The following is a 26,578-nucleotide window of genomic DNA, read 5'->3' as shown; positions in this document are numbered from 1 at the left end:
GGTCCAAATGCAGACAATTCCAACAAGAAAGAAACAGGTATGGCTGCATAAGGAGCTTAAAGATGAACTGAGATTTAAGGAGGACATGTACAGGGTGAGTCCTTTAAAAGAGGCCCTGTGGATACAGAGTACACATGTTCCACAGGGCCTCTTTTAAAAGACTCACCCTGTATAAGAAATGAAAGAAAGGGGACATCAGAAATGAGGAGTATGCATGACGAATACCCAACAGTTGCAGGGCGAATGTCAGGCAGGCTAAGGCTCAGAATGAGTTCAGCCTTGCAAGAGAGGTTAAAATGAATAAAAAAGGTTTCTTCGGCTATGTTTGAAGCAAGAGGAAGAACAAGCAAGTGGTGGGTCCTCTGCATGGAGAAGACAGATAAATGCTCTTGGGTGACAGAGAGAAGGCAGAATTGCTCAACACCTACTTTGCAATGCCCAACCTGGTGATAACATAATCAGTGATGTAAGGAAAGCACTGAAGCCCAAGATAGGAAAAGAGGTAGTAAGGGAACACCCACTTTTAAATGAATTCAGATCTCCAGGGCCTGATGAGCTGCACCCAATGGTTTTAAAGGAGCCGGTAGATCTACCGTAATCTTGGAGCCCCTGTCCATAATCTTTGAGAATTCTTGGAGATGAGATCCAAGCAGACTAGAGGTGGGCAAATGTCCCCATCTTCAGAAAGGGAAAAAAAGAAAACCAAGTTCAGCCTGATGTTGGTAACAGGAAAGGTCCTAGAACAAATAATTAAGCAGTTGGTCTATGAGCACTTAGAAGAGACCTAGCATGGGTTTTTCAAAAACAAGTTATGTCAGATGAATCACATTTCTTTTTTTGATAGTCTCCATCAGGAGGTGGTGGACTCTCTTTCATTGCAGGTTTTTAACCAGAGGTTGGATGGCTGCCTGCCGGGGTTTATTTAGCTGTGATTCCTGCGTTGCAGGGGGTTGGACTAGATGACCGTCGGGGTCCCTTCCAACTCTAAAATTCTATGGTTCTGTGGTTCTTTGTGTAGGACTAGCAATTAATATAAGCTGCTGGCTTTGAATATTATGGAATTGTGGGGTATAATTGTTCTTGTTATGCTAGTGGAATTATTGACTTCATTGGGTTGATAACTCTTCGCACAGGAGTCTCCAGCCCCAGGGCCAAATGCAGCCCTCCAGTCCTCTCTATTTTGCCCACAACCTTCACTGGTCCTAGGTTGGACTAGGCAACCTTACAAAGCCCCTTCCCCACCCGCCCACCCAAAACTCCCTCTGGTGATTCTATCATGAGTGAGATGCCACAACTCAATTCAGCAAGGCCTCTCCTCTTCCCGGAGGGGAGGGGTTGTGAGTGGGAGCAACTTCCCGCAGCAGCAGGGAGGCGTATTTGGCTCCCTGCTTCTGATTTGCCCCGCTGCCGTGACCAAGCCCTTCAGCCGGCCAATAGGGCTTGCTGGCAGGCGGGGTTAGCTGCACTTAAGCAGCTGTGGCAGTGCTCTGTCCCCAGTCTGTTCCTGCTTGCATCAGATCTCCCGCTCTCCCTCCCTTTAGGTCAGTTTCCTCTGTGTATTGACCTTGCTATGGACTTTGGTTGGTTGCCTTGGTTGCCCAAGGGACCTGGTAGGAGTTTTTTATCCATTTGGCAAATTGGCACCAGCCTCTTGGTTTTTTCCGCTTACCTCGTAGCAACTTCTCACAACTTTCTGGTATTGGCAGTTAGGCATTGGAATATGTGTACTGTGTTGGAGGACTGGGTATGCCCATCATCTACCCCTCCTCTTTTGGGTATTCCATGAAAGGAATCCAGTGGTCATGGATCCTGTCCAATGTCCTGCTGGTGGCTAGGGCCATGGCATGACCCCTGGTGATGTCATGGGGAAGCTTCCAGTTGTATTTGCACCAACAAGCTCCTCCCACTGGTTCTTAACCCTGAAATGACTCCCTGCTGAGCAGGGTGGAGTCATGTATTGCTGTTTTATCCAGTGCCTAAGCCAATACTACTCACATGCTGTAACCAATAAAGTTGTGGCCTTATTTTGCCCATTAACCAAAAATAATATGTCTTTGTGTCTTATTATAATCCTATGCGGGTGGCGGGTCCTCGACTCACAACTTGCTTTTCCTTTCTAGAGCCCCAGCTGCTGTTACCAGCAGGGGGTGATGAATGGTTCAAGATAAAAGAACAGGAAGAAGGTGATGGAGCAACATGAAAGTGACTTGTGGAATTCATTGCCTCAGGGTAGGGATGGTGTCTGCCAGTTTAAATAGGCTTTATAAAGAGAGAAAGAAAAGAATCAGATTCAGGGAGGACATGTCTAGATGTTTTAAGAAGGTAAGCTGGCTGGACCAGGCCAGTGGCCCATCTAGTCCAGCTTCCTGTTCTCACAGATGCCTGTGGAAAAACCCCCAAGTTGGACCCAAGTGCAAGAGCCCCCTCTCTCAGCCTGTGGATCCCAGCAGCTGGTCCTCAGAAGCATTGCTGCCTCAGACTGTGGAGGCAGAGCATAGCCATTGTGGTTTGCAGCCAGCAATAGCCCTCTCCTCCTCCTCTTCCATGTGTCTCCACCTCTCTTAAATCCATCTGGGTTGGTGGCCACTACTGCCTCCAGTGGGAGAGAGTTCCATAGCTTAACTTTGCACTACGTGAAGAAGGACCTCATTTCATTTGTTTGGAATCTTCCAAGGTGAGATTTAAAAAGCAATAATAAAAATATATATGCTAAAAGTAGTCTCCCACAAATATCAAAATAACTTCATCATCATCACCATCATCATCATCATCAAATTCGCTTCTGGCCACAGCCAACACCATCGGAGCATCCAGGAACAAAGTCACATTAGAACTGTGGACCTGACACTGGGGCACCTGGTCGGCCACTAGGTGGGCCATGAGCCTGATTCAGCAGGCTCTTCTTAGCTTCTTAAAGGTAAAGGGACCCCTGACCATTAGGTCCAGTCGTGACCGACTCTGGGGTTGTGGCGCTCATCTCGCTTTATTGGCCAGGGGAGCCGGTGTACAGCTTCCGGGTCATGTGGCCAGCATGACTAAGTGTACAGCTTCCGGGTCATGTGGCCAGCATGACTAAGCCGCTTCTGGCGAACCAGAGCAGCGCACGGAAACGCCATTTCCCTTCCCGCCGGAGTGGTACCTATTTATCTACTTGCACTTTGACATGCTTTCGAACTTCTAGGTTGGCAGGAGCAGGGACCAAACAATAGGAGCTCACTCCATCACGGGGATTTGAATCGCTGACCTTCTGATCAGCAAGTCCTAGGCTTTGTGGTTTAACCCACAGCGCCACCCGCATCCCTCTCTTAGCTTCTTACTTGGAGCTATATCCTCCAGCCCGGCACCTTTGCCCATCCTGAAATCCCAGGATGGGCTGAGGACATCAGAAAGGGAGAGAGAGAGTGTTCTGCAGCCAGCCCTTGACAAACCCGCACAGTGCTCCTCAGAGAGAAAGAGACGCTTGGGCGGAGTTCCCAGCAACAGATTCCTGCCAGACGTTTTCTCTCCAGAGGCGGTTGCAAACCGGGGGCGGGGAGGGTGGGGGAGATTGTTCAGGAGGTCAACCCCAAAACACAGCTGAATCATTCAGAGAAAGCACCCAGCCCTGTCATTGGGCCATTTATAGCCTTCTGAAAAAAGCAAAAAACAAATGCATGAAACCAAGTATTATGCAGCTGGGTTGCCAGATTATCTATCAAGCTAAAGAGACATTGCTTGTCTTAAAGTGATTGTTCCTAAGAGGCTCCCATTTGCAGATGTTTCAGGCCATGTTTTCTGCATTGTAGGGGGTTGGACTACATGACCCGTTGGGTCCCCTTGCAACCCTTTTATTCTATGATTCTACAACTCTAACCAGCCCTAACCAGAATGGCCCAGGTTTGGTTGAGGCTGGTGGGAGTCATAGTGCAAAACATCTGAAGGGTGCCAGGTTGGTGCAAGGCTGCATTTGAGAAATATATCTCTTGCCTCTACATACAAAGAGGCTGGCTGTTGGATTAGACCAGTGGCCCACCTTGTCTAGCTTCCTGCCCTCACAGAGGCCAATTAGGTGCCCCAATGGGAAGCATCCTTTAGCAGGCGTTGAGAGCGATAGCACTCTCCAGTTGTTGTTCCACATGATTTGGTATTCAGAGGTAGACTGCCTCTGGAGATGGAGGTTCTGCTAAGAAAGCTTTTAAAAGAAAAGGTTTGCTGCTGTTCTCACAGTGACCAGCCAGTTGCTTAAAGGGGGAGCTTTCACAAGCAGGCCCTAAGCAAAGCAGCGCTGGAGAGACCACAGAATTGGCGCTAGCCTACTTAGAATTTTGCACCAAATCAAATAATCCAATGGAGCATGCAGAAATAAAGCTGAGGAGCACCATCTTTTCCCTTAGCAGAGGCCAGCCAAACGCCTCCAGCAAGATCACAAGCCTGACTATGATCCCTGATTGTTTGCTCCCTGATTGTTTGCCCCTGGCACCAATGGGTCATCGGAGATAGAGTGCCTCTGAAGATGAAGGCTTTCCTACAGCCATCTGGTTGTATAAAACAGGAATCTAGGACCTGGATACAGATAAAAAAACAAGGACTGATCTTATAGGTCAACGAAAGCCTTTGCTATGAGGGTGCCTACTATGAATAGGGGTGGTTGCAGGGCCTGGAAATGCACAAACTCACCTACCAGAGGAACATAGGGTGCCTTCATTATCTTTTGCATGGTGGCTGAATCCTGCCAGCTGGCCATCATATTAGCATCGACCAAAGAAAGGTTGATAACTGTGTGACCTGGGCTTTGAACCCCTCCCTTGCCACTCCCCCCCCCCCGTATAGCTGCATTATCCCTTTTCCAATAACAACCTTCCAGAAAAGTTCCTTGGGGATTTGTAGCAAATTTGTCACGTCCTGCTGAATATAATCTGTTATTGGGCAGTTTGGAAGTAATGAGAAATCTATCCCCTGGAGCCCATGGACCGGGAATTAAACAATGCCACTCTGTTAAATTCAGTAAAATTCCAGAGATCCTCTAATAATGAATTCAAATGTTGTTTTTACCCCCTACTCTGGTGTATTGAAATAAAATGAAGACACTCCCCCACCCTCAGTATTTTAATAACCTAAAGTACCATACTTTCTCTGTCATTTAGTAATCTGCCCAATCCAGCCACAAAAAAGCCAGATGTTAATACTAGCTCAATGGAAACTGCAAACCAGTTCTGATGAGGATGGAGCATAGTTTTTCTTCCCTCTTTCATAACACTAGAACTCATGGACATCCAATGAACCTGAATACAGTCATACCTCGAGTTGAATGCTCTTCGGGTTGAGCGTGTTCAAGTTGCTCTCCGCGGCAACCTGGAAGTAACGGAGCACGTTACTTCTGGGTTTTGCCACTCGTGCATGCGCAGATGCTCAAAATGATGTCACGCGCATGCGCAGAAGCAGCGAAACACGACCCGCGCACGCACTGTCTCATCTTACGTTCCGTTCAGGATGCAAACGGGGCTCTGGAACGGATCCCGTTCGCATCCTGATGTATCACTGTATTGGAAGATTCAGCATGGATTAAAGAAAGGACTTCTGCACACAGTGCATCGTTAGACTGTGGAACTCCCTTCCACAGGAGGCAACAATGGCCGCCCACTTGGATGTCTTCAAAAGAAGCTTGGACACATTAATAGAAGAGAGAGCTATCAATGCATATTAGGCACAATGGCTCTGCTCTACCTCCAGAGTTGGAGGCAGCAAGGCTCCCAAATACCAGTTGCTGGAAACTGCAGGAGGGGAGAGCACTCTTGTGCTTGAATCTGGTTGGCCTCATCCAGCAGGGCTCTTATGTTCATACATACAATAGCTGATCGCTTCAGGTGTTCTGTTTGTTCTTCCAAAAGACAGGTTAAATTCCTCATTGTTTCCTTCCTTCCTTTTTTAAATAATAAAAAACCCCACAAATTACCTTAAACCTTGCATAATTGCTTATTTCTATTGCACTAGGGAATGGTTGGAGAATTCCCTGGCATGGAAAGTGCAAGAGTGATAATTATGGTTCTAATGGCGATAGCAGGCAGGTAATTATCGAACAAAGCTCTCAGTCACTAAGACACATAGCCCTTCTCCTGCTCTCCTCCTTCTGCCAGGAAGAGGAGTATTTAAGAAGATTATTCTCCAAAGAAATGGTGGGACAGTTTAATTCTAGTTCAGCTGAAGCTGAAACTCCCCCTGCCAAAAAAAAAAGGGGGGGAATAAAGACCCCACTAGGCTGGCAAGGAAGACTTACTGTACTTCTCTGCAAAACATGCCCCCCTCCACTTTCAAAGATTTCTGAAGCCACATCTCTGAAAGAAAAGCTCTCTAAAACTTTCCACTAAAATATTTATGCCGCTCTTTGCTGTAAAGGAGAAAAAAAGATTTCTCGTGGCAAAGTCCAACCAGCGTAGCGGAACAGGAAGGGCTGGGGGTTGTAATCGGTTCTGGAAGGGTGAGCAGCAAACTTGCATACTGAAGAGAGCTGTTGGGAGGACAAAGATCGATGCATGGGAGATTCCGATTGGACAGTGGCTTTGACTGACAAACTTCTTCTGCATCCACATGACAGTTTATTCTGTTTCCCTAACTGTTAATTTCCGCATTATATCTGAGCTCCCGTGGGATGTAAAGCCACTTCTGGGAAAATACGCAGTATAGTGCGACGTTTAGCACTGACTTATCTTTTTTTTAATAGAAGCAAATAATATGGAAAGAGCGCCAGACCTGCGCTATATTTGAGCTTTCACATGGCGCAAAAACCACTTCCGAACCTAGTAGAGAGTATAGCTCATTTTTTCATGTTATTTGCATCTGGGAAAGAGAAATCCATTTGGACTAACACGGAAATGTACAATAAACGTGCTCTGTTTTCTGCAGTATTTCTAGAACAGGCTTATATGTTTTGTGAAAGTTCAAATACAGAGATTATTTTAGGGCAGGGGTGGGGGACATTCTTTTTCAGTCTAGGGGCTGCATTCCCTTCTGGGCAACTTTCTGGGGGCCACATGCCAAGGGTGTGCAGGGCCATAGACAGAAGTGACACACACATTTCTCTATCCCCGATCCAGGCAAGCAAGAAGCATTATCAGAGTTCAAGGACACATCCCAGCTAGTCAAAAACAGTCAAGGAGGCTATGAAGAAGGACCAGTGAGGGGTGTGTCCTGGGGAGAGTTCCAAGGGCTGGAGAGAGTGGCCAGGAGGGCCGCATTCAGTCCATAGGTCTGAGGTTCTACGTCCCTCCCTTGTGTGATTGGTAATGATAACATTTCGCCCTACAACTTTAACCCGCTGCTACCCAAGTTAAAATGTACCAGGTGCACAAAACCAGTTTTGTTTTTGCTCCAACTCAAGATGACTCTTCCATTTGAGTTGTGGCACCTCCCTGTTTTGGAAGCCGCGTTGTGGATCTGGCTGCTGTATTCTCTCTCTGATGTTTTATAGCCTCATCTAAAATACAGCACGACCTGAAAAAACAAAAACACAAAAAAGGTTTTTGTCAGAGTGTGCTATGCGGCAAGTGCGATTTACTGGAAGGTGGAAGAATCTGTTTTTCCAGGGTGCTTCTCTGCTGTCTTATAACCTGTTTTATGTTTTCTTAAGAAAGCAGGCGGGCTGGCTCATACAGAGATGGCCTCATTAACCTCGTGATTTAGGGGGCCGGAAGCAGAACGTGTTCTTCATCCTGGCAAAAGCCTGTGCGCTGCTTCTTTCCCATTTGTTTTCTGCTTTCTTGATGCTTGCAGCTTGTTAAAAAGAAGTAGGCACTTGCTATGCATACAGTGGTTCCCCAACAGATTTAATTCACTGCTAGGTGAAACCTTCCCCATTATGCTACTGTGCAATTGGCCACCAACTTGGGCGGCTTCATAGGAGGATTCCACAGTTCAAAACACTATCAGTGGCTTCTAGGTACGATGGCTGCATTCTACTTCAGCTGTTGGTGGTAGGATACCACTGAATGCCAGCTGCTGGGAATTGCAAGCGGTCTTACTTGTGAGCTTTGCATTGGGTCATCTGGTTGGCCACTGGGAGAACACCATTCTGGACTAGATGGAATCCCTCTGGAAGAGCCAGGCTCTTCTTAGATTTGGATACCAGTTACTGGGAATCCCTTGTGGAGAGTTCTATTTCACTCAGGTCCTTCTTGCAAGCTTCTCAGAGGACGCTAGACTAGATCCAGTGCTAGACTGTGGGGACAGGATGCTAGAGTAGATCCAGCAAGACTCTTAAGTTCTTATATGTTTCTCCACAGTGGTAATATTTACAATCTTTGGCAGTGAACCCAGCCTTGGTTAAAAATCAATCAAACAAACAAAACATACCTGCAAAAAATGTGATCAAAGGGGTCCATAACTGACCTCTAGCCAAACTGAAATGGGATGGAATTAGTAGCTTAGCCCATCCCTAAGACAAACCTTAAGTGTGACTCCCTGTTCTGAGCATTGCTAACATGGGCAAGCCCAGAACAGTGACTCAAACAGAGACAGGCAGACTCTTCTGCTGCAGGGCAGGCGGTCAAGTCTCCCAAGTCTCTGCAGAGTGACAAAGTGACCCAGTGTTTCAGAAATACCTCCCTGTGGAATTACCCAGCTGAAAACAGCAAGAAGCCTCTTCTGTGGATTGAATGTTCTGGGCAGGCTGCAGCCTTTAATCGCTTTATTTGTTTCTCTCACCCCACACCCTGCCCAGCTACAACACACCAGCTGTTCTCTCACTGCACACATTCTGCGAATTACTTGATCTAGTTTGTTTGCCATGATCTGTTTTGCACTCTGGTCTTGCTTCAGGGTGTTTAGGAAAAAACCCGGCATGTCATCGACAGTGCTGTTTTAGATGGCGAATGAGTCCTTTTGGGGTGCATAAAACAATAACCTTGCTGGAATGGTGAGAGACAGAAGCAGGGTACCTTCTGCCTCCCTGTTAATGGAAAGCAGCTTTCCTATTTCAATGGAGCCATCTTGGCCTTGAGGAGCGCAGAGTGCTGCTCTTGTTCTCAGGTCCTGCTTGAAGGTTTCCCATTGGGGCATCTGGTTAGCCATTGTGAGAACAGGATGTTAGACTGGATGGGCCTATGCTGTATTCTGCAGGGCCTTTCTTAGCCATGGAATGGAGCATCCTTGTTGAGATGCAGTCTATCTCTGAATACTAGTTGTTGGGGAGCAACAGCGATTGCACTCAGACTCTGCTTGCAGGCTTCAAATCGGGGCATCTGGCTGGCCAGATATAGTTGGGGAGCATTATGAAACTTTGGAACATATTCATTAATTGTGTTTGTGTTCTGCCAAAATGCCCAGTGCTCTGCAGTTGGGGTGGTCTCAATTTATCTCCCCCACAATCCATGGAAGTCCTTTAGGGGGAGAGCGATCAGCCTACTCAAGACCACCCACTGAACTTCATGGCTTAGAAGGGATTGGAACCCAGAACTGCTGCGGTGGGAGGTATGAGTTTTTAAATGTTGTGTGATGCACCACACGGGCTTGGGTTAGTTGCCCCGGATCCCAGTTCCTGCAATAAACCAATTGTGAATTGTTTCACTGCTGCCCTAAATGCTTAATCCACTGTAGGAAAAACGATAATAATGAAAAAAATAATAAGCATGTTTTCCTGTACTCCCCGCCCCCCCGGTAAGAGATTAAATTTGCTTAAATTCCCCTTTACAGGAATGACCAGATGCAGGTCTGTAAATCTTAAGAGCTATCTAGGCGATATAACTGAAGTATCTGCCCTGCCATGGGCCCCCGTGCTTCTATCACAAATAATTTAATAAAGTGTAAAAATGAAGGGTAATAAAAATTTAGCAGCATGGAAACCTCACTCCCACCCCCTCAAGCAAAGTCCTCATTTCCAAAACTGCTTTGGCTAATTTCCTCTCGGCCAAGGCTGCTCCAACGACGGAAACCAGCTGCTGTTGTCAGTCTGATAATATCGGGGGCGATCTAAGCCCTGCTTAGGTTTAATACAGTATACTAATTTGTAGTCCTGGATGGCAAGATAAACATTTCTTTCTGTCTCCCCCCCAAAAAAATCGCATGGGCAACTATTTTCTCTTCAATGGATAGTGAAATCTTACCTCTCCATTTTGAATTGAGGAACTGGATTCCTGTTATTCTGACATATACTGATCTAGATCAGCATCTCCTCGGCCAATGTGAGAATAACATGATTTATCCTTGGATTCCACACTTTTCCTAATTGCATGATATGCTTTTTGCCTTTTCTTTAAAAAAAAGTTCCCTTCCCAAAATGCGTATTTCAGAACTAGCATCCTCTCAGAGATGCATATATTGAGATATAGGGTTTTATCCCAATAAATTTAAACTCATCGTAGACCCGTTGAACTTAATGAACCTAAGTTAGTCATGCCCATCAGTTTTCGTTGGTCCACTAATATTGGATTCTAAATACTTAAATGCACATTTTGTGATCAGTGGTGTCTTTGATGAATGCAAATCTAGCAATTAATTTTTGTGTAGAATATATATATATACACACACACACACACACACACACACACACACAGCAGATGAACGTGGAAATGGAATGGATTTGCAAATGCTCACAAGGATCTAATCATCCATTTAGCAGTAGTGGCTAGGCTGGAACTTGTCCAGCACTGGAGATATTATTCCCTTGTACTCTAAAGGGATGGTGGAACAAGGTATGGCTGCTGGCGGTTGTGGGAAAAGTTACAGAACATAACAGGCAGCTTAGAGGGCTTAAATCCAAAACACAATTCTCAGTTATTTGCTCTCCATTTGTCATATTGGTTTTGTGACAGCAGGGAGCACCCCACCCCCTGCAGATCTCTATTGTCTATTGTGGACTCATGTTATACCTATACACTTTTGGCCTTTGGATTAAAAATCTAAAAAATATATTTCTTGGCAAACCAGATTCCTGTATCTACATCTTTTTCGTGATTGTTTGGGTCCTCTCTTTCTGTGCATTTACAAGTGGCACCTAAATTCGTAGTCAAACCTTTGTTGTGTGCTTCTTGTTATATATTTTATATCCAACTGAAAAACGTCAATATAATTAAATTGAATAGTCAATATAAATATTCAATATAAATAAATTCCACATGGGGAATTGACATGGATTGGGAATAACGATTTGGACATCACAAAAACATCTCTAGTTTGGACATCATTTTAAAAAACACCCAGTATTTGGTTGGTGGGTTAGATAATGCCAGTGTCGGGTTGGGAGGGGGAGCGGGGGTCTGTTTTCAGTTATCCCTGCTCTAGTGTAAAGCCCAGTCATCCCAAGCCAAATGATTGAATAACTTTTGGGAAGCGCTCCCCGCCTACCTTCAATCTCAGAGGTGTTTTAACGTCATTGCCAAGAAGAAGTTGCCATTTGATTCTTGGACCATTCCATTTCTCGTCTCACGCCAGCGGGCATAATATAAACCGTGTGCAGTTCAGGTGAGGGGGTCATCTGATGCTTTTCCAAATGTTATGAAACGGGAGAAGTCCAGGTGTTCTTGCTAAGATGTTTTTGTTTCCCCAAGAACTGCTTGGCCTTGCGGAGCTCTGGTGATGGATGTTTCCTGGGGTACCTCTTGGCTCTGCTGATCTGCTTTTCAGCACACTATGAGGGCTGGGTTGACAGCTGTGTGTATTGGGACAGGCAAATCTACCTATATGGGTGGCCAGTGTGAGAACAGGATACAGGTCTAGATGGGGCCCCCTTTGGCCTGGTCCAGCAGGCTCTTCTTCTGGAGGTCTACTGTGAGAACTGAACTTCCACACCCAGGAGCAGTCTACCTCTGAATTCAAGATGGCTCTCCTTATGTTCATTTCAGTTTCTTCCGGGCTCTTTCTTTGACTCCCTTCCATCTGTAACCCTCCAACACTCCCATCTTTGAATACCTTAAAGTTCTACAGGAGGGTGAGGGTCGCCTCCCCCTAACTTTCAGTGCTGCCCCTTTGAGGCACTTTTATAAAGGTGCTCAGCTTGGCCATTTCCCTATTTAGCTTTCCCAGCGATTAAAGGCATTGCTCTTCCCTGAAGCGTTTATTAGCATGGTGCTGAACTGTGTCCAGACAGGACTTCTGGGAGTTGCTCTTTGATCTCCCTTTCTATTTTGTGTTGGTTTTTGAAATGGAAATTGTCTGGCTTTTAAAAAGGAATTGTTTGCAAGAGAGAGTGTGTTAGAGGGAACTGTTCTGGATTAGGCCAAAGGCCCATCTAGTCCAGCCTCCAGGTCTCACAGTGAGCAACCAGATTCCCAAATGAGATACCTACAAGCAAGACCTGATCTCAACAGCAGCTCTCCCCATGTTCCAGAAACTAGTATTTGGAGGCATTCACTGCTTCCAGGGGTGGAGGGACAGTACCAACATTGTGGATGGTAACCACTGATCACTTCTCTGCCATGAATTTATTTAATGCCTTTATGAAGCTGTACAAGTCAAGCACAGCCAACGTGTTGCCCTCTGAATGTTTAGAACTTGCAGCTCCCATCAGCCCCAGCCTTAAGTGATGCCTATGTGCCAAACCGTGGGATGCAGGTGGCGCTTTGGGTTAAACCACAGAGCCTAGGACTTGCCGATCAGAAGGTCGGTGGTTCGAATCCCCGTGACAGGGTGAGCTCCCGTTGCTCGGTCCCAGCTCCTGCTAACCTAGCAGTTCAAAAGCATGTCAAAGTGCAAAGGCGGGAAGGTAAACGGCGTTTCCGTGCGCTGCTCTGGTTTTGCCACATGACCCGGAAGCTGTACACTGGCTCCCTTGGCCAATAAAGCGAGATGAGCGCCGCAACCCCAGAGTCAGTCATGACTGGACCTAATGGTCAGGGGTCCCTTTACCTTTACCTATGTGCCAAACCATTTGGGAACAGGCTGCTGGTTGGGAAAAGGGTCAGCCTTCTGTACATACTCGGAGGCACTTACCTTAGGTATCTATCTGTCTCTCTGTGTGTGTTTTTATAAAAGGCAAATGCATAGAAGAAGGAAGAAGGAGTCGTGCCAAACAAGCAGGGGGGCCAGGGGGGGCAGTGAGGCTGCAAGACCAAATAATCTCTTCTGTGTCTAAATTCTATTATACCACTGAAAGCAATGTTTAGTAAGAACGAGACCTAGCACCTCTCATGCATGGGGAAGTGTTTTCTGAGCATTCTCTTATTTCCAACCTCCCATTTCTTCCCTTTTTCCTCCATGCACACTTTTAAGTTGGCTTTTTCACCAGGAAGGCCTCTGGAAGGGTGGAGGCGGGGCGGGGGGGGGGGGGAGAGAAGCACAGGTTCAGCTTCTTCAAGATGAGATAATAGCCTAGGGGAACCCAGGGGACTCGCTGGAGCAGGATGCAAAAAGGCACATTGCAGGGCGGAGGGTGGGAGCTCTGTCTTTCATCCTGGTAGCCTTGTGTTGCTGCTTTACAACCCAGCTCAGTGCCTTTTTCTGTGTCATCTGGAAATCGAATCTTGCTCTGCATAGTAAAGCAGGATGTATCTGGGAGGTGGGATGTGTCGCCTGCTCTTCTACTTCTGGATCAATCTCCATCCCAGTGCTTTGATAGTCCCAGTGCCTGAGGCAGGGTCTGTGCTTCCTCTCCTGTACTGGAAACAGAGAAAGGGTCTGATGCTAAGTCAAACCTTTCCTCCTGCTAGCTCTGAATTATCTACAGTGACAGGCAGTGACTCTTTAACATTTTAGGCAAGGGCCATTGGGGGTTAAACTTGGGACCTTCTGCATACCAAGCAGGTGCCCTGCCACTGAGTTATGACCCTTCTTCTAAACTAAGATCCCAGCCCTCATTGTTCTAAATAATAATAATAATAATAATAAACCCTTATCTTATATTGAGTCAGCCCACTGGTCCACAGATGGAGGCAGCAATACTTCTCAATACCGGTTTCTGGAAACCGTAGGAGGGGAGAGTTCTGTGGAGGCAGAGCACAGCTGTCAGGGGCTAGCAGCCATCAATAGCCCCCTCCTCAGTGGATTTGTCTCATTCTCTTTTAAAGCCATCTAGGTTGGTGGCCATTACTGCCTGCTGCAGGAGTGAGTTCCATAGTTCAACCTGGTGTTGCATGAAGAAGTCCTTTCTTTTATCTGTTTGGAATCTTCAAACATTCAGCTTCATTGCATGTCCACCAGTTCCAGTGTTACAGGGATGTAGGGAGGAGACATTGACAAGTGTGGTCAAAGAAGGATGTCTGGTGGCAATTATTTTAATTCTTAAATATGGAATTAGAAAGACACCAGCATGGACTTGTGTCCAGATTACCCTAGCTCAGTATTGGGCAACAGCTTTGCCCTTACCGGGTCCAATGAACAAAGCATTTCCTGTGATGCTGATGGTCAAGATCTAGGCATACGTGCATTTAAGTGTAGTTGGGTTCTCTGAATTAGGTTGGCTGGGAATAGAAAGGTGGAGGAGGGCGACATCATAGTCTGGTGTGCCAACCATGACCATCCCTGAACAAAAGTAGCCTGGTTGCAGTTAAGTCCACATGGTCACCTTCAGGTTTGACTACTGCAATGTGGCGTGTGTGGGACTGCCTTTGAAGGCTATCCTGAAACTATACGCCAACAGCACAATCCTTTCCTTAGTGGGTCTGACGAGAAAAGCGTTGTTCGTGATGCTCCTGTTCAAAAACTGGGCCTGTAGAACTGGATTCTGCAAGCTAGGTTGGCTGAAAGTGGAGAGATTGTGCCTGATCCTGATAGAACCGAAGTGCCCATGGCAGGACGCTGTTAAACAGTTTCAGTCCAGAGTCACACCTGTTGGCTGCCCAATTCCACCACAATAACCCTCCTGCGCCACTCGCGACTGTGGCCTGAACTTTGTTTCACCTCTCATTCCTAACCCACACAGCCTTGACTGTTGCTGTCAGTGAAGCGTGAGCTGGCTTAAACATGCCAGGGGCAATGATGATGGTGATTAAGATCTGGGTTGGGTTGGTGGAAATTCTGACACGACAAAAACCTTCTTTGTTCTCAGCTTCTTCAGGCCAAAGGAGGAGATTTTTGTTTCTGAGGCTTTTCTGCAGGAAGAAAGTGGAGTCAGCTACAAGTATATGGGCCTTGGGCTGACATGGAAAAACCTAGTGCCCTCCAAATATTCTGCAGCACAGCTCCCACCTTCTTCGGCTTCCAGCAGAGGCCCCACCAGGTTGAGGGGATGGCTATCCTGAATTATGGGCACTGGGCACTGGGGGGGGGGGGTCTGTGGAAGAAGGCAAAATTGGGTGCATTCAATCCAGGCTGTGTATAGAAAATAGAGCCAAAACAATTAATAGCGTGCGACAGGCCCTGCTGCATCAGACCAATGGCCCACGTATTCCAGCATCCTGTTTTCTGAAGTACGTTGTCAGCAACATGCTGATGACACCCAGCTCCACTTCTCCTTTGCATCTCCCTAGGTGTGGCAGTGGATGTGCTGGACCATTGTCATGCTTCAGTGATGGATTGGATGAGAGCCAGTAAACTGAAGCCCAATCCAGATAAGACTGAGGGACTTTTAGTGGCTGGATCCATAGACTCAATGGATGGGAGGTTGCCTGCTTTTGATGGGGTTACACAACCACTGAAGGAGTGGGTATGTAGCTTGTGGGCCCTTCTGGATCAATTGCTGTCACTTGAGGCTCAGGTGGCCTCAGTGGCACAGAGTGCCTTCCATCAGCTTTGGCTGGTGGCCCAACTGCACCCCTATTTGGGAAGGGATAGCCTAACGTCCTTCATCTATGCTCTGGTAACCTCTAGATTAGATTACTGCAAAGTGTTATCCATAGGGCTGCCTCTGAAGATGGTGCAGAAACTAGCTGGTGCAGAATTCGATGGCCGGGTTCCTCGCTTGGGGAAGACTGTTTGAACTTATAAGACTGATCCTGGCCCGGATGCACTGGCTGCCAATTAGTTTCCAGGCCCAATTCTAACTGCTGGGTTTGACCCATAAAGCTTTAAAAGGCTCAGGGCTGCAATACTCCCTATATGAGGCTCAAGGACTGCGTCTCCCCATATGAACCAACCTCGGCCTTCTGATAATCACCTGAGGCAATTCTTTGTGTGCTTCTTCCATGAGAGGTCCGGAGGGTGACAACAGGAGCGCGAGCATTTTCTGAAGTTGCTCCCTGCTTGTGGAATGCTCTCCCCAGGGATATTCCTCTGGCACCTTCATCACATATCTTTAGGCACCAGGTGAAAATGTTTCTCTTTAACCAGGTCTTTGGCGAATTAACATTCAATCTGCATGTTTGTGGGAGAGGAGCTATTGGTTTGTTTTCAAAATGTATTTTATGTCCTCGTTTTGTGTTTTTAGGTTGTGCACTGCCCTGTGATCTTCAGGTGAAGGGCAGTATACAAATAATAATAATAATAATAATAATAATAATAATAATAATAATAATAATAATATATCTGTGATACCTCCTTTGCAGGGGGTTGGACTAGATGATCCTTGGGGGTCTCTTTTAGCTTGATTCTATTATCATGTGCATGGCAGGGACCCCCCCCCCCCCATCACACTGGAGGCCCCTGTGTGCTTGATGGCAACTTCCATCCCAGTCCTTTCCGGCTCCTTCCCCCACCCCCCAATTGTGCCAGCTGCTCCCTTTTCCCTTTCTTCTTTTTGTAGCGAGGCATACATGGATGGGCTCCCACCAGAGAGATTTTCTTTGGCTCAGCGAGTCCGCGGCTTGTGCCTGCAGCGAGATAAGCAGCCGGCTGTACATCACCGTCAGAAAGCACCGAGCAGAGTTACGCTCCGCATCCGTCACCGGCTTTTATCTCGGAGAGGCAAAAGCTGCCGCATCTCCAGTCCCCGTATCTGAGTGCTGGAGCCGGGCCATTTGGCATCTGCATCGATGCCCCTTCACAGCACAGTTTGATCGGGCTGGTATACTTCCTTCGTATGCTTCCTTCGTATGCGGCACCCGCCCTTGGTGCAATTCCACAAGGACCTGCCTGTTCCGAAAGCCTCGGCACCCGAGGCTCTTGATCCACAGCCAGCACCTCTGTGAAATCCCGACCCGTCCATTAGGGCAGTCCCCTGATGTGCCATTTTCCTCCGGTTTCCTGTGCTCTTTCATTGCATTTTTTTCCCCTTGGAAGGCCTCTGACACCCCCGTTAAAAGCAATTAGGATAATGGAGCCATTGGAACCTGGGCGTTCTCTACACATGGCTCAGAGGCCGTTCATTTATCATGCCTTCACCAGCTTGAGCAGATTTATCAGACAATGTCTTCCCCTTGACTAGCTCCCCAGGAAAAATGGTGATGGAAACCAGCTCTCTCTACTTCATCTCCAACCGCAGGGGAACCTATTTTAAAAACGCAGACTGAGGGATACTGGACGGTGAAAAGTGACAAGAAAATGACTATAATTTCAAAAGATTCATATGTTGCCTTTTCCCTACTTCAGTTGGTTTGGAGAAGGGCTGCAGCTCAGTAGGTAGAGCATCTGCTTTGCATTCAGAGGTTCCAGGTTCAGTCCCCAATGGCATCTCCAGGTCGGGCTGTGGAAGTCCCTTGCCCTAAACCTTGGAGAGCCACTGCTGCCATGAGTGTAGACAGTACTGTTATATACTGTACATCAATCAATAACCAGCAGAGAAGGCAGGAAAAAAACAGAGCACATTAAAACACGGTATAATGCACTGAACTAGATAGACTAAGGATTTTCTTTTTTGCTTGAGGTGAACTGGCTTCCCTTAAATATCTCAGTTGTGTTTTGCTGCCTGTGGAGTTCCTTAACTCTTTTATCACCCTCCTCCCTCCTGTACTGCTGAGGTTCAGTTGCAGCCTTTGTTCAGCTATACACTTTTTCTTAGAATCATAGAATTGTAGAGTTGGAAAGGATCATCTAGCACAACCCTCTGTAATAAAGGGATTTCAACTAAAGCATCCATGGCAGATGGCCATCCTCTTTTTGAGGCTAAACTTACACAACTCCTTAAACAGTTATTCATAAGGCTTGGTTTCCAGACCTTTTATAATCTTCCTCACCCTCCTCTGTACACATTCCAGTTTGTTATTTATCCTTAAATTGTGGTACCCAGAATTGGATACTGTATTCCAGGTGTGGTCTGACCAAGGCAGAATAGAGAAGTATTGTTGAAATTGGCCTTCTTAAAGGCCAGAGAGCATGTTTGACTACACTCAGCTTTCCCTTTCCATGATATCATGAAACCCAGCAGGACACGATCACTTCCTCCCAAGTTTCTCAGTACTTCCACTTTGTCAATTAATTTCTTCCGGTTGGTGAAGACCAGGTCCAAGATAGATGACCCCCTTGTTGTTTCTCCCACCTTCTGGGAAATGAAATTGGCTAGTGAGGCAATGGAAGAATTGGTTGGACCTTACATTTTTGGCAGAGTTTATGTTCTAATACATACGGGGGATAATTAAAGTCTCCCATGACTACTATATCTATCCTTTTTCAGTGTTTGGTAATCTGCTCTAAGAAGGCATCATCCAAGTCTGTAGTCTGGTTTGGAGGTCTATAGCAGACACCCACAGTAAGGTCACTGCTGTTTCCCTCTCCTACAATTTTTACCCAAGTACTCAATCTACATTCCATGCTCCTCGTCCTTTCATGTTTGGCCTATTCCTTTGGAATATGTTATACCTATCAATTTCTACATTCCAGTCCTGAGTCTCATCCCACCAGGTTTCAGTATTGCTTATTATGTTGTATTTGCCACCATGTAGTAATACTTAATGTATTGATACATATATACTTAATACATACTTAAGGTTGTGGTTCCCTGTTATCCATTGTGCATAACAGAACTTGCTCCCCATTGCCTTGGAACCGAAGTCTCTCCTGTGGTTTTAAGTGCTTAGCTTTGGAGCAGACAGAACTCCTCCTTGTGGTTCTTCCCATTCACCTTCTCCAGAGGGACCCTGGAAGCCCATCTGCAGTGGCCGACTCAACTCCTTTCACTCTGATTGGCTCCCATCACCACAAAGGTTGAGAAGAGTCAGTGGTTAAATATCTCCCCATTCATGCTGACTGGGCAGGATGCTGGAGGCAAGGACCCTACTGCAGAATTAGTAATGGGTTTTGATCCCCCAGTAACCCTGGACCACCGCACCACAGAGTCCAACCCTCTAACCATTGGCAGCATCCATAGGAATGGTCCCGGGCTCATTTTGCGACCATTGCTGGCTCATGTCCCAGAGCTATGTTGAAGCAGACTCCTACGCGTCAATGGCATTTGCTTGCTTGCTGCTCCTTCGGCCAAAGTTTGGGGAGGCTTGTGCATACACATGTGGTTTGCAGAGAGTAGGAGGCACAGCAGCAGCTCACATCCAGGTCTATGAACCAAGAGCCAGCCTAAGTCTCAAGGCTCTGTGTCATTATGGTCACAAGCTAAACCATTCATTTTTTAAAATGGGAGGTTTAAAGGGAAGCCAGCTATGTATGTGTTGGGAATTCAAGACCGGCTGTGATGCTGAAATGCCAAGCGTCAGGAAGGAAATTCTACCTGGTCAAGAAAACCAGCTGTAACTCTCTATCCTCTGCAGAATTGCACTTGTGTGGAAGGAAGTGCTGCCTATGAAAGGACCGACCACAGAAAACAAGTTAACTCATTTGGAGAGGGAGCGTGGTGTAGCAGATAGAGTGCTGTGCTTGGAACAGGGAGGTCAGAGTTCAAATCCCTGCTCTGCCATGAGACTTGCTGAGAGTCATTGGGCCAGTAGCTCTATCACTTCACAGGGTGATATAGCATACCTACCTCGCAGGGTTGTTGTGGGGATAAAATGAGGAGGATAAGAAGATCAGGGCATGCTGCCTTGACTTCCTTGAAGGATCCACCCAGGTTGGTGGTTACAACTGCCTCTTGTGGGAGCAAATTCCAAAGCTGTGTGTTGTGTGAATAAGTACTCTGTGTGTCCCGAATCTTCAGTTCAGCTTTGTTCAATGTCCTCTATTGAGTTCCAGCATTCTGAGAGATGGAGGGAGGAAAGCTTGTCTCCGTCCACTTTCTCCATGCTGTGCATAATGTTCTATCTTTCTTGCCTTTTCTCCAAACTAAAAAATTCTGAACATTGCAGCATTTCTTTATAGGGGAGTTGCTCCATTTTGGTTGCCCTTTTATGAACCTTTACCAGCTCTACAAATGTCCTGTTTGAGATAAGATGGCCAGAACTGTACATGGTACTCCCAGTTCAGTTGCATCATAATTTGCATGGAGGAATTATAATGGAACAGCAGTGTGGGCATTTTCAGTTGGGGCGGGGGAAGGGTGTTCTCTGCCCCTGGTCCCCAGTCAGCAATCAGGACCATCTGATCACAAAACAGCCTGGAAGCACAGAACAGAGTTTCAACCTGTACCTGAAAGTTGGCCAAGGTGATATTTTAATCCTAGGCAGAAACTAGCTGTGCGTGGGAGAGGATTCTCAGTAGGGCAATTTCACAGCAAGTGGGAGCAGAAATTCCTGCAGTCTGTCTGGGGTCGGGAATGGAAAGCATGCAAGCGAATCCATTCAGCATTTGCATGTAAATCATTGCCGTATTTGTTTATGTTGTTTTTGGCGCTTCCCTTCCATTCAAATACACTGAAATTAATTACGTATGAAATTAATTACGTAAGCTTTGGCCACAGCAGCTAGCAAGACAAATAATAAATTTAGCAGAAGCCGAACTGTAGCAGAATAGAAACAGCACTCATTGCGGCTGATGCTGGATGGGACAGAAATGACTGCCTCCTTATTTATTATTACCGGTAATTTGTAAAAATATTTACATACTGCTGTATCATAAGGCTATATCACAGAGGTCTACAACAATATAAAAACATAAAAGCAAACAAGAAAATCATAAGAAGCTAAAATATCCCTACTTGTCCATTCATGAAATTTGGAAAACTTGATTTACCTTGTTGGATGTGTGCAACTGTTGTGAGTGGAGGAGCCTTAGTGGTCTGAAACTGGAGCCCCATGCAGAAAGTCCCTCTTTATTTTGAGGTGTAATAATAATAATAATAATAATAATAATAATAATAATAATAATAATAATTTATTATTTGTACCCTGTCCATCTGGCTGCGTCCCCCCCAGCCACTCTGGGCGGCTTCCAACAAAACACTAAAATACAATAACCTATTAAACGTTAAAAGCTTCCCTAAACAGTGCTGCTTTAAGATGTCTTCTGAATGTCAGGTAGTTGTTTTTCTCTTTGACATCTGATGGGAGGGCGTTCCACAGGGCGGGTGCCACTACCGAGAAGGCCCTCTGCCTGGTGCCCTGTAGCTTTGCTTCTCGCAATGAGGGAACCACCAGAAGGCCCTCAGCACTGGACCTCAGGGTCCGGGCAGAACAATGGGGGTGGAGACGCTCCTTCAGGTATATTGGGCCGAGGTCGTTTAGGGCTTTAAAGGTTTACACCTGAACAAATCAGCAATGTATCCTGCACACATCCATCCTGCAAAGCAGAGCGCCTTCCATTGGCCCTGCTTCAGCATGCCAGCTCCATCTGGCTTCCTCTCCCTCACCTGTCAGCATGAGGGCAGCCACCCCACCAGACTGCCTCAGCAGGAGAAATAGGAGCAGAATGATTCAGTCCATCAGCTTTGCTGGAGACTCAGCTCCATCAGGCCCTACCTGCCCCTCAACTGTGCCAGCTGGTCATTATAGGAGCAACTGTTTAGAAATTGCTGCCTGAGTTTTAGTTTTCCTCTTCCCTCCCTGTCCCTTTAACCTTGTGTATCATATTCTTTTAGATTGTTAGCTTGTGGGTACGGATTGTCTTGGTTTCACTGATTGTATGTAAGCTGCTTTGTGAGCCTTTTTGGCTGAAGAGTGGGGTACAAATGCTCTAAATAAATCTCACACACCCCCCCCCAACCTGACAATGGCAATCTCTTTTTCCCTGTGGTCACTTAGGGGCTCTTCTATGAGGGGTCTTTGCAGACTCCCCACCCAGCACCCCGATCTCCCCCATCACCTTGTGCAAGTTGGTCATCCATTTATTGTAAGTGAGACCCTTTCTTTTGCTTGATTTCAGCACATTAAAACGTTTTTGGGTGCTTCTTGTAGGGCCCCAGGAGAGAGCGAGAGGGATGCTGTCTTGCAAAATGGTCACACTCTATCAGTCCATTACTGCCCTTGTCAGAGAGGCAGCCTCCCACTTTCTAGGAAAAAAGAGGGATTGCATTAGCTCTCAGAAGTGATCTGGATGCTTGGCTGAGCTTTGACCGTGTGCCAAGCCTTTGGGGAGCTGCCCCACAGTCCATCCCCGCTCTGCTGGTTCCTTTTCTTATATATGAAAAAGAAGAAGATGATACATTCAGCTGACCTAAAAATAAAATAATACAACACTTCTGGCCATCCTCATCTCAGTTAGGAATATTGCAGAGCTGGAAAAAGCCAATAGAAAAGGAAAATGCCTCACCAACAAGGACATGCTAATGTTTGGTTTTTGAATCCCTCCACATTATTATTATTATTTTAATTGGCACATACAACAGAGGAAAAGAGAAAATCAATAATAAGAATAAAAAATAGAACAAACCCCTTTATTGCTAGCTGACATTAACACAGGGGGCAGCAAACTTTTTCAGCAGGGGGCCGGTCCACTGCCCCTCAGACCTTGTGGGGGGCCAGACTATATTTTGGGGAGGGGGGTAATGAACGAATTCCTATGCCTCACAAGAGATGCATTTTAAATAAATCACACATTCTACTCATGTAAAAACACGCTGATTCCTGGACCGTCCGCGGGCCGGATTTAGAAGGCGATTGGGCCAAATCCGGCCCCCAGGCCTTAGTTTGCCTACCCATGCATTAACACTATGAATAGCCCACAAATCCTGCCGCCTGGCTGGAATGCGTCTTTAAATTGTGGTAGTGGCTCTTGCTTCCTCAGGATAAAAAAATGTTTCTTACTCTTGGTTTAGGTGTTGTGGGGGCAAGGTGGTTTGTGTGCATGGGAATGCTTTTTGTGTGCTTTATTGCATTTGATTGATTTAGTTGTACAGTCAAACCTCGGTTCCCAAAAGGCTGTGTTTAGGAACGCTTCAGCTCCCGAACACTGAAAACCTGGAAGTAAATGCTCCAGTTGTTGAATGTTTTTCAGAAGCCAAACATCCGATGTGGCTTGGCTTCTGCTTGAGTGCAGGAAGCTCTTGCAACCAATTGGAAGCCGTGCCTCGATTGTTGAACGTTTTGGAAGGGCTTCCAGAACAGATTATGTTTGACAACCGAGGTTTGACTGTATAGATTTCTTTTGCTGTACAGTCATACCTCTGGTTGAAGTAGCTTCAGGTTAAGCATTTTCGGGTTGTGCTCCGCGGTGACCTGGAAGTAACGGAGTGCGTTACTTACGGGTTTCACCGCTCGTGCATGCTCAGATGCTCAAAATGACGTCACACGCATGCGCAGATGCGGGTTGTGTTCGCTTCAGGATGCGAACGGGGCTCTGGAATGGATCCCGTTCCCATCCAGAGGTACCACTGTACAGGCATTCCCACACTCACACGTGCTCTACTTACACACATAAACAGAATCATACCAGGAAATGGCAAGAGAGAGCTGGAGAGTCCTCATGGCTAGCAAAGAGTCCCTCCCCTGAGGCCAAAAAGGACATCAGTGAGGGTGGAGGAAGCCCCAAAGGGACTGGAGGCACAGGGCTTTGTTTATATTGCTTAGCCTCCCTGCCTAGCATCTGATGCAGGCAGTAGCACAGCAGCAGCAGCAGCAGACACTTTCCTCTGTGTCCTCCAGCCAACCCCAGAGCTTCAACTTTACTTGAAGAGAGAGCTGTGTGAAGAGAGAGCAGGAGAGAGAGTTGAGGAGCAGGGGAAAATAGTGATTTAGAGACTTTTTGGAGGGTGCTCCCCACTTTACGTGATGTCAATGATGTGCACAGGGGTCCTGAACGTAACCCCTGCATAAGTCGGGGGATGTCTATATTTTGATTCATGCTGGAGAATGTTTTGGTGTAAAAAAAGAGCGATGATCAAATCCTTAAACAGCAATGTTTTTTGTTTTTTTGTTTTTGCTGCAAGCCAAAATAAAAAGAAGTGCCATAATTCAGATCTGTAGCTTCTTAACAAGCACACACACGAGTGGGAAAATTGTTGCGGCCAAGAGTATGTACTGTGAGCTCAAGTCAGCTGTTTCCTCTTCCGTAGATGCATTAAGAAGCAAGGGAATCTCTGTTGCTCACAATCCTCAGTGGGGAGGTGGCAATCATGGGATAGCTGTGAAGATGTACGTGAACTGTACTAACATGACTAGTGTAAATCTGTTTCAGTGCATTTCCCTTTGTGAACCAGGTAAATATCTACCGCAATGAAATGACCCTTGAATTCTTTCTTCCCTTCTCTTGGCTAAAGTTCCTCTGCTTGAAGAACATCCGGACGTTCCTCAAAGTGTGCCATGACAAATTTGGCCTGCGGAACAGCGAGCTGTTTGACCCTTTTGATCTCTTCGATGTGCGGGATTTTGGCAAGGTAAGAGCATGTGTATGCAAGTCAATTGCAAGAAACAATATTATGAAGTGACTAATAAATATAAAATAATGGGTCCCAGGGATATGGTCTGGAGGCACCTCCTTGTAACCACCTCTGTACACTGTCTCTGTTCTGTGGCTGATTTTTTCCCCCTTTAAGAAAATAAATATATAATAAACATATTTTCATGTGATCCAAGGGAACCCATGCAAAAGAATGGTTGATTTCCCCCTCATTGCTTTTGGTGTCTTTCTGTCCAGAATCAGAGGTCCATGCTGTGTTGTGTGTCAAATGAGAATCTAGAGAAAACATTTCTAAATGGCTTCTGAGCCAAATATGTACGGCGACGGCACTCCCAGCATTTGAAATCCTTGGCCTGTGTCTGTCAGGAGTGTAGTACCTCTGTGTTTTCTTCCTGAGTGGAAACTTTTTCAGCTGTTTTATTTGCCTGTGAGGAAAATAAAAGAAGATTCTTGGCCATGTCATCTTACATAGTTGATAGCAGGAGTCAGTTGCCATCAGTTGGGTTGGTGGTGGAGATGAGATACATATGAGAACAGAGCTTTTTCTGCTTCACTTTCTCTGAGCATGTACAACATTAGTCACAATCCATATTGATCCTGTAGTTTCTTGAGAAATTTGATGTGTCTTCTCTCAAACCAGCTTCTGTTCAATATGAAAACATAAGCCTCATTGGTTTTGCAGTTCATCTGAAGTGTGTCCATTTGAGACAGTTATTGTACATGCTCAGATGACAGTTTCATGAATAGGAATTTGGGTGTGACTGCAGGTGCAGGGAAACCAAACTGGTAATGTGCATCCCTGCCTCCTCTCTGTGTGCACAGCAATGTATAAACTTGCAGCCCAATGGGCAAAAACGACCTCATTGCATTTTAAGCCACTATTGTCTGCAAAACCTTTCATTCAGATGCTGGAAGGCCAAAAGCAAGGAGATGTACAGTGGTACCTCTGGATGCAAATGGGATCCGTTCCGGAGCCCCCTTCGCATCCTGAAGTGAACGCAACCTGTGTCCACATCTGCGCGTGCCGCAATTTGCTGCTTCTGCGCATGGACGCGACATCATTTTGATCATCTGCGCATGCGTGAGTGGTGAAACCTGGAAGTAACACGCTCCGTTACTTCCGGGTCGCCGTGGAGCGCAACCTGAAAATGCTTAACCCGAAGCTACTTCAACCCGAGGTATGACTGTATGTCTGTGTATGTCACACAACCAGCCTTGCTTTGCAGCTTTGCTCTGCACAGACTTGAATGCGTTTTTAAAAATATGGACTCTTTTTGTGGTACTGGAGTGTTTGATATGCAAAGCTTTGATCTGCATTGTTGTTTAATGATACAGTAAGTGTTCCATGTGGGGCAGGGTTGATGGGTTTAGGTATCACCTTAAAGAGGTCTATTTTTGTATTCTCTCTGCTTTCCCATAGACATGGAAAAAGAGGATTGATAATTTTGGAATGAGAAATAAACTTTCTAATCTTGCCAGAACAGAATCAGAACAACTTACTTCCACCTGCTGGATGTAAGGGGAAACAAGCAGCATTGCAGCTAACACTTCGTAGGAGAAAATGGGGGGGGGCAGTGTGGTATAGTGGTTAGAGTACTGGGCTTGGACTGGAGAGATCTGGGTTCCAGTCCTCCCACTTTGCCACAAAGCTTGCCTTGGGCTGGTCAATGTCTCACTTAGCCTAACTCCATCTCACAGGATTGCTGTAGGGATAAAACAGAGAGTGAGGGCTTTCGCCCCAAGAATTGTGGGAGCTGTAGTTTGTTAAAGGTGCTAAGAGTTGTTAGAAGACCTCTGTTCCTCCATCACAGAGCTACAGTTCCCAGAGTTCTGGGGGAAGAGGTACTGGTTGTTAAACCACCCTGAAAATTCAGAGAATCATAGAACTGTAGAGCAGGATGGAGCCAAAAGTGTCATCTAGGCCAATCTCCTGCACTTGCAGCCCTATGAGAGAAATAGAGGTCTCTGAACAAATCTCTGTGTCCTTAACAAACTACAGCTTCCAGGATTTTGGGAGGGAAGATACCATGGCCGTTTAAAATAGCAGCACAGTACTTTAAATGTTCATCTGGCTTCATATTGCATACACTGACTGGCAGCAGCTCTCAACTGGAAGAAAGAGGGATGCCCCCTATTTCAAGTAAACCTT

The 26,578-nt window shown here is 46.2% G+C and overlaps 1 protein-coding gene across 5 annotated transcripts in view; it reads left to right on the top strand.

Moving 5' to 3' along the window:
- The window catches only part of VAV2 (vav guanine nucleotide exchange factor 2), a 158,150-nt gene that overhangs the window by 13,842 nt on the left and 117,730 nt on the right, over window positions 1-26,578 (top strand). For all 5 annotated transcript variants that reach the window (XM_081178709.1, XM_081178706.1, XM_081178707.1 and 2 more), the window contains exon 2: window positions 24,290-24,406. In XM_081178709.1, the coding sequence (XP_081034835.1) occupies window positions 24,290-24,406 (117 nt within the window). The remainder of the gene's footprint in view (window positions 1-24,289; window positions 24,407-26,578) is intronic.

This window comes from Podarcis bocagei, assembly GCF_964188305.1.
Source record: "Podarcis bocagei genome assembly, chromosome: Z".
Lineage (NCBI taxonomy): Eukaryota > Metazoa > Chordata > Lepidosauria > Squamata > Lacertidae > Podarcis > Podarcis bocagei.
The sequence above is the reverse complement of the archived record's forward strand: the minus strand, read 5'-3'. Positions and strand labels throughout refer to the sequence as shown.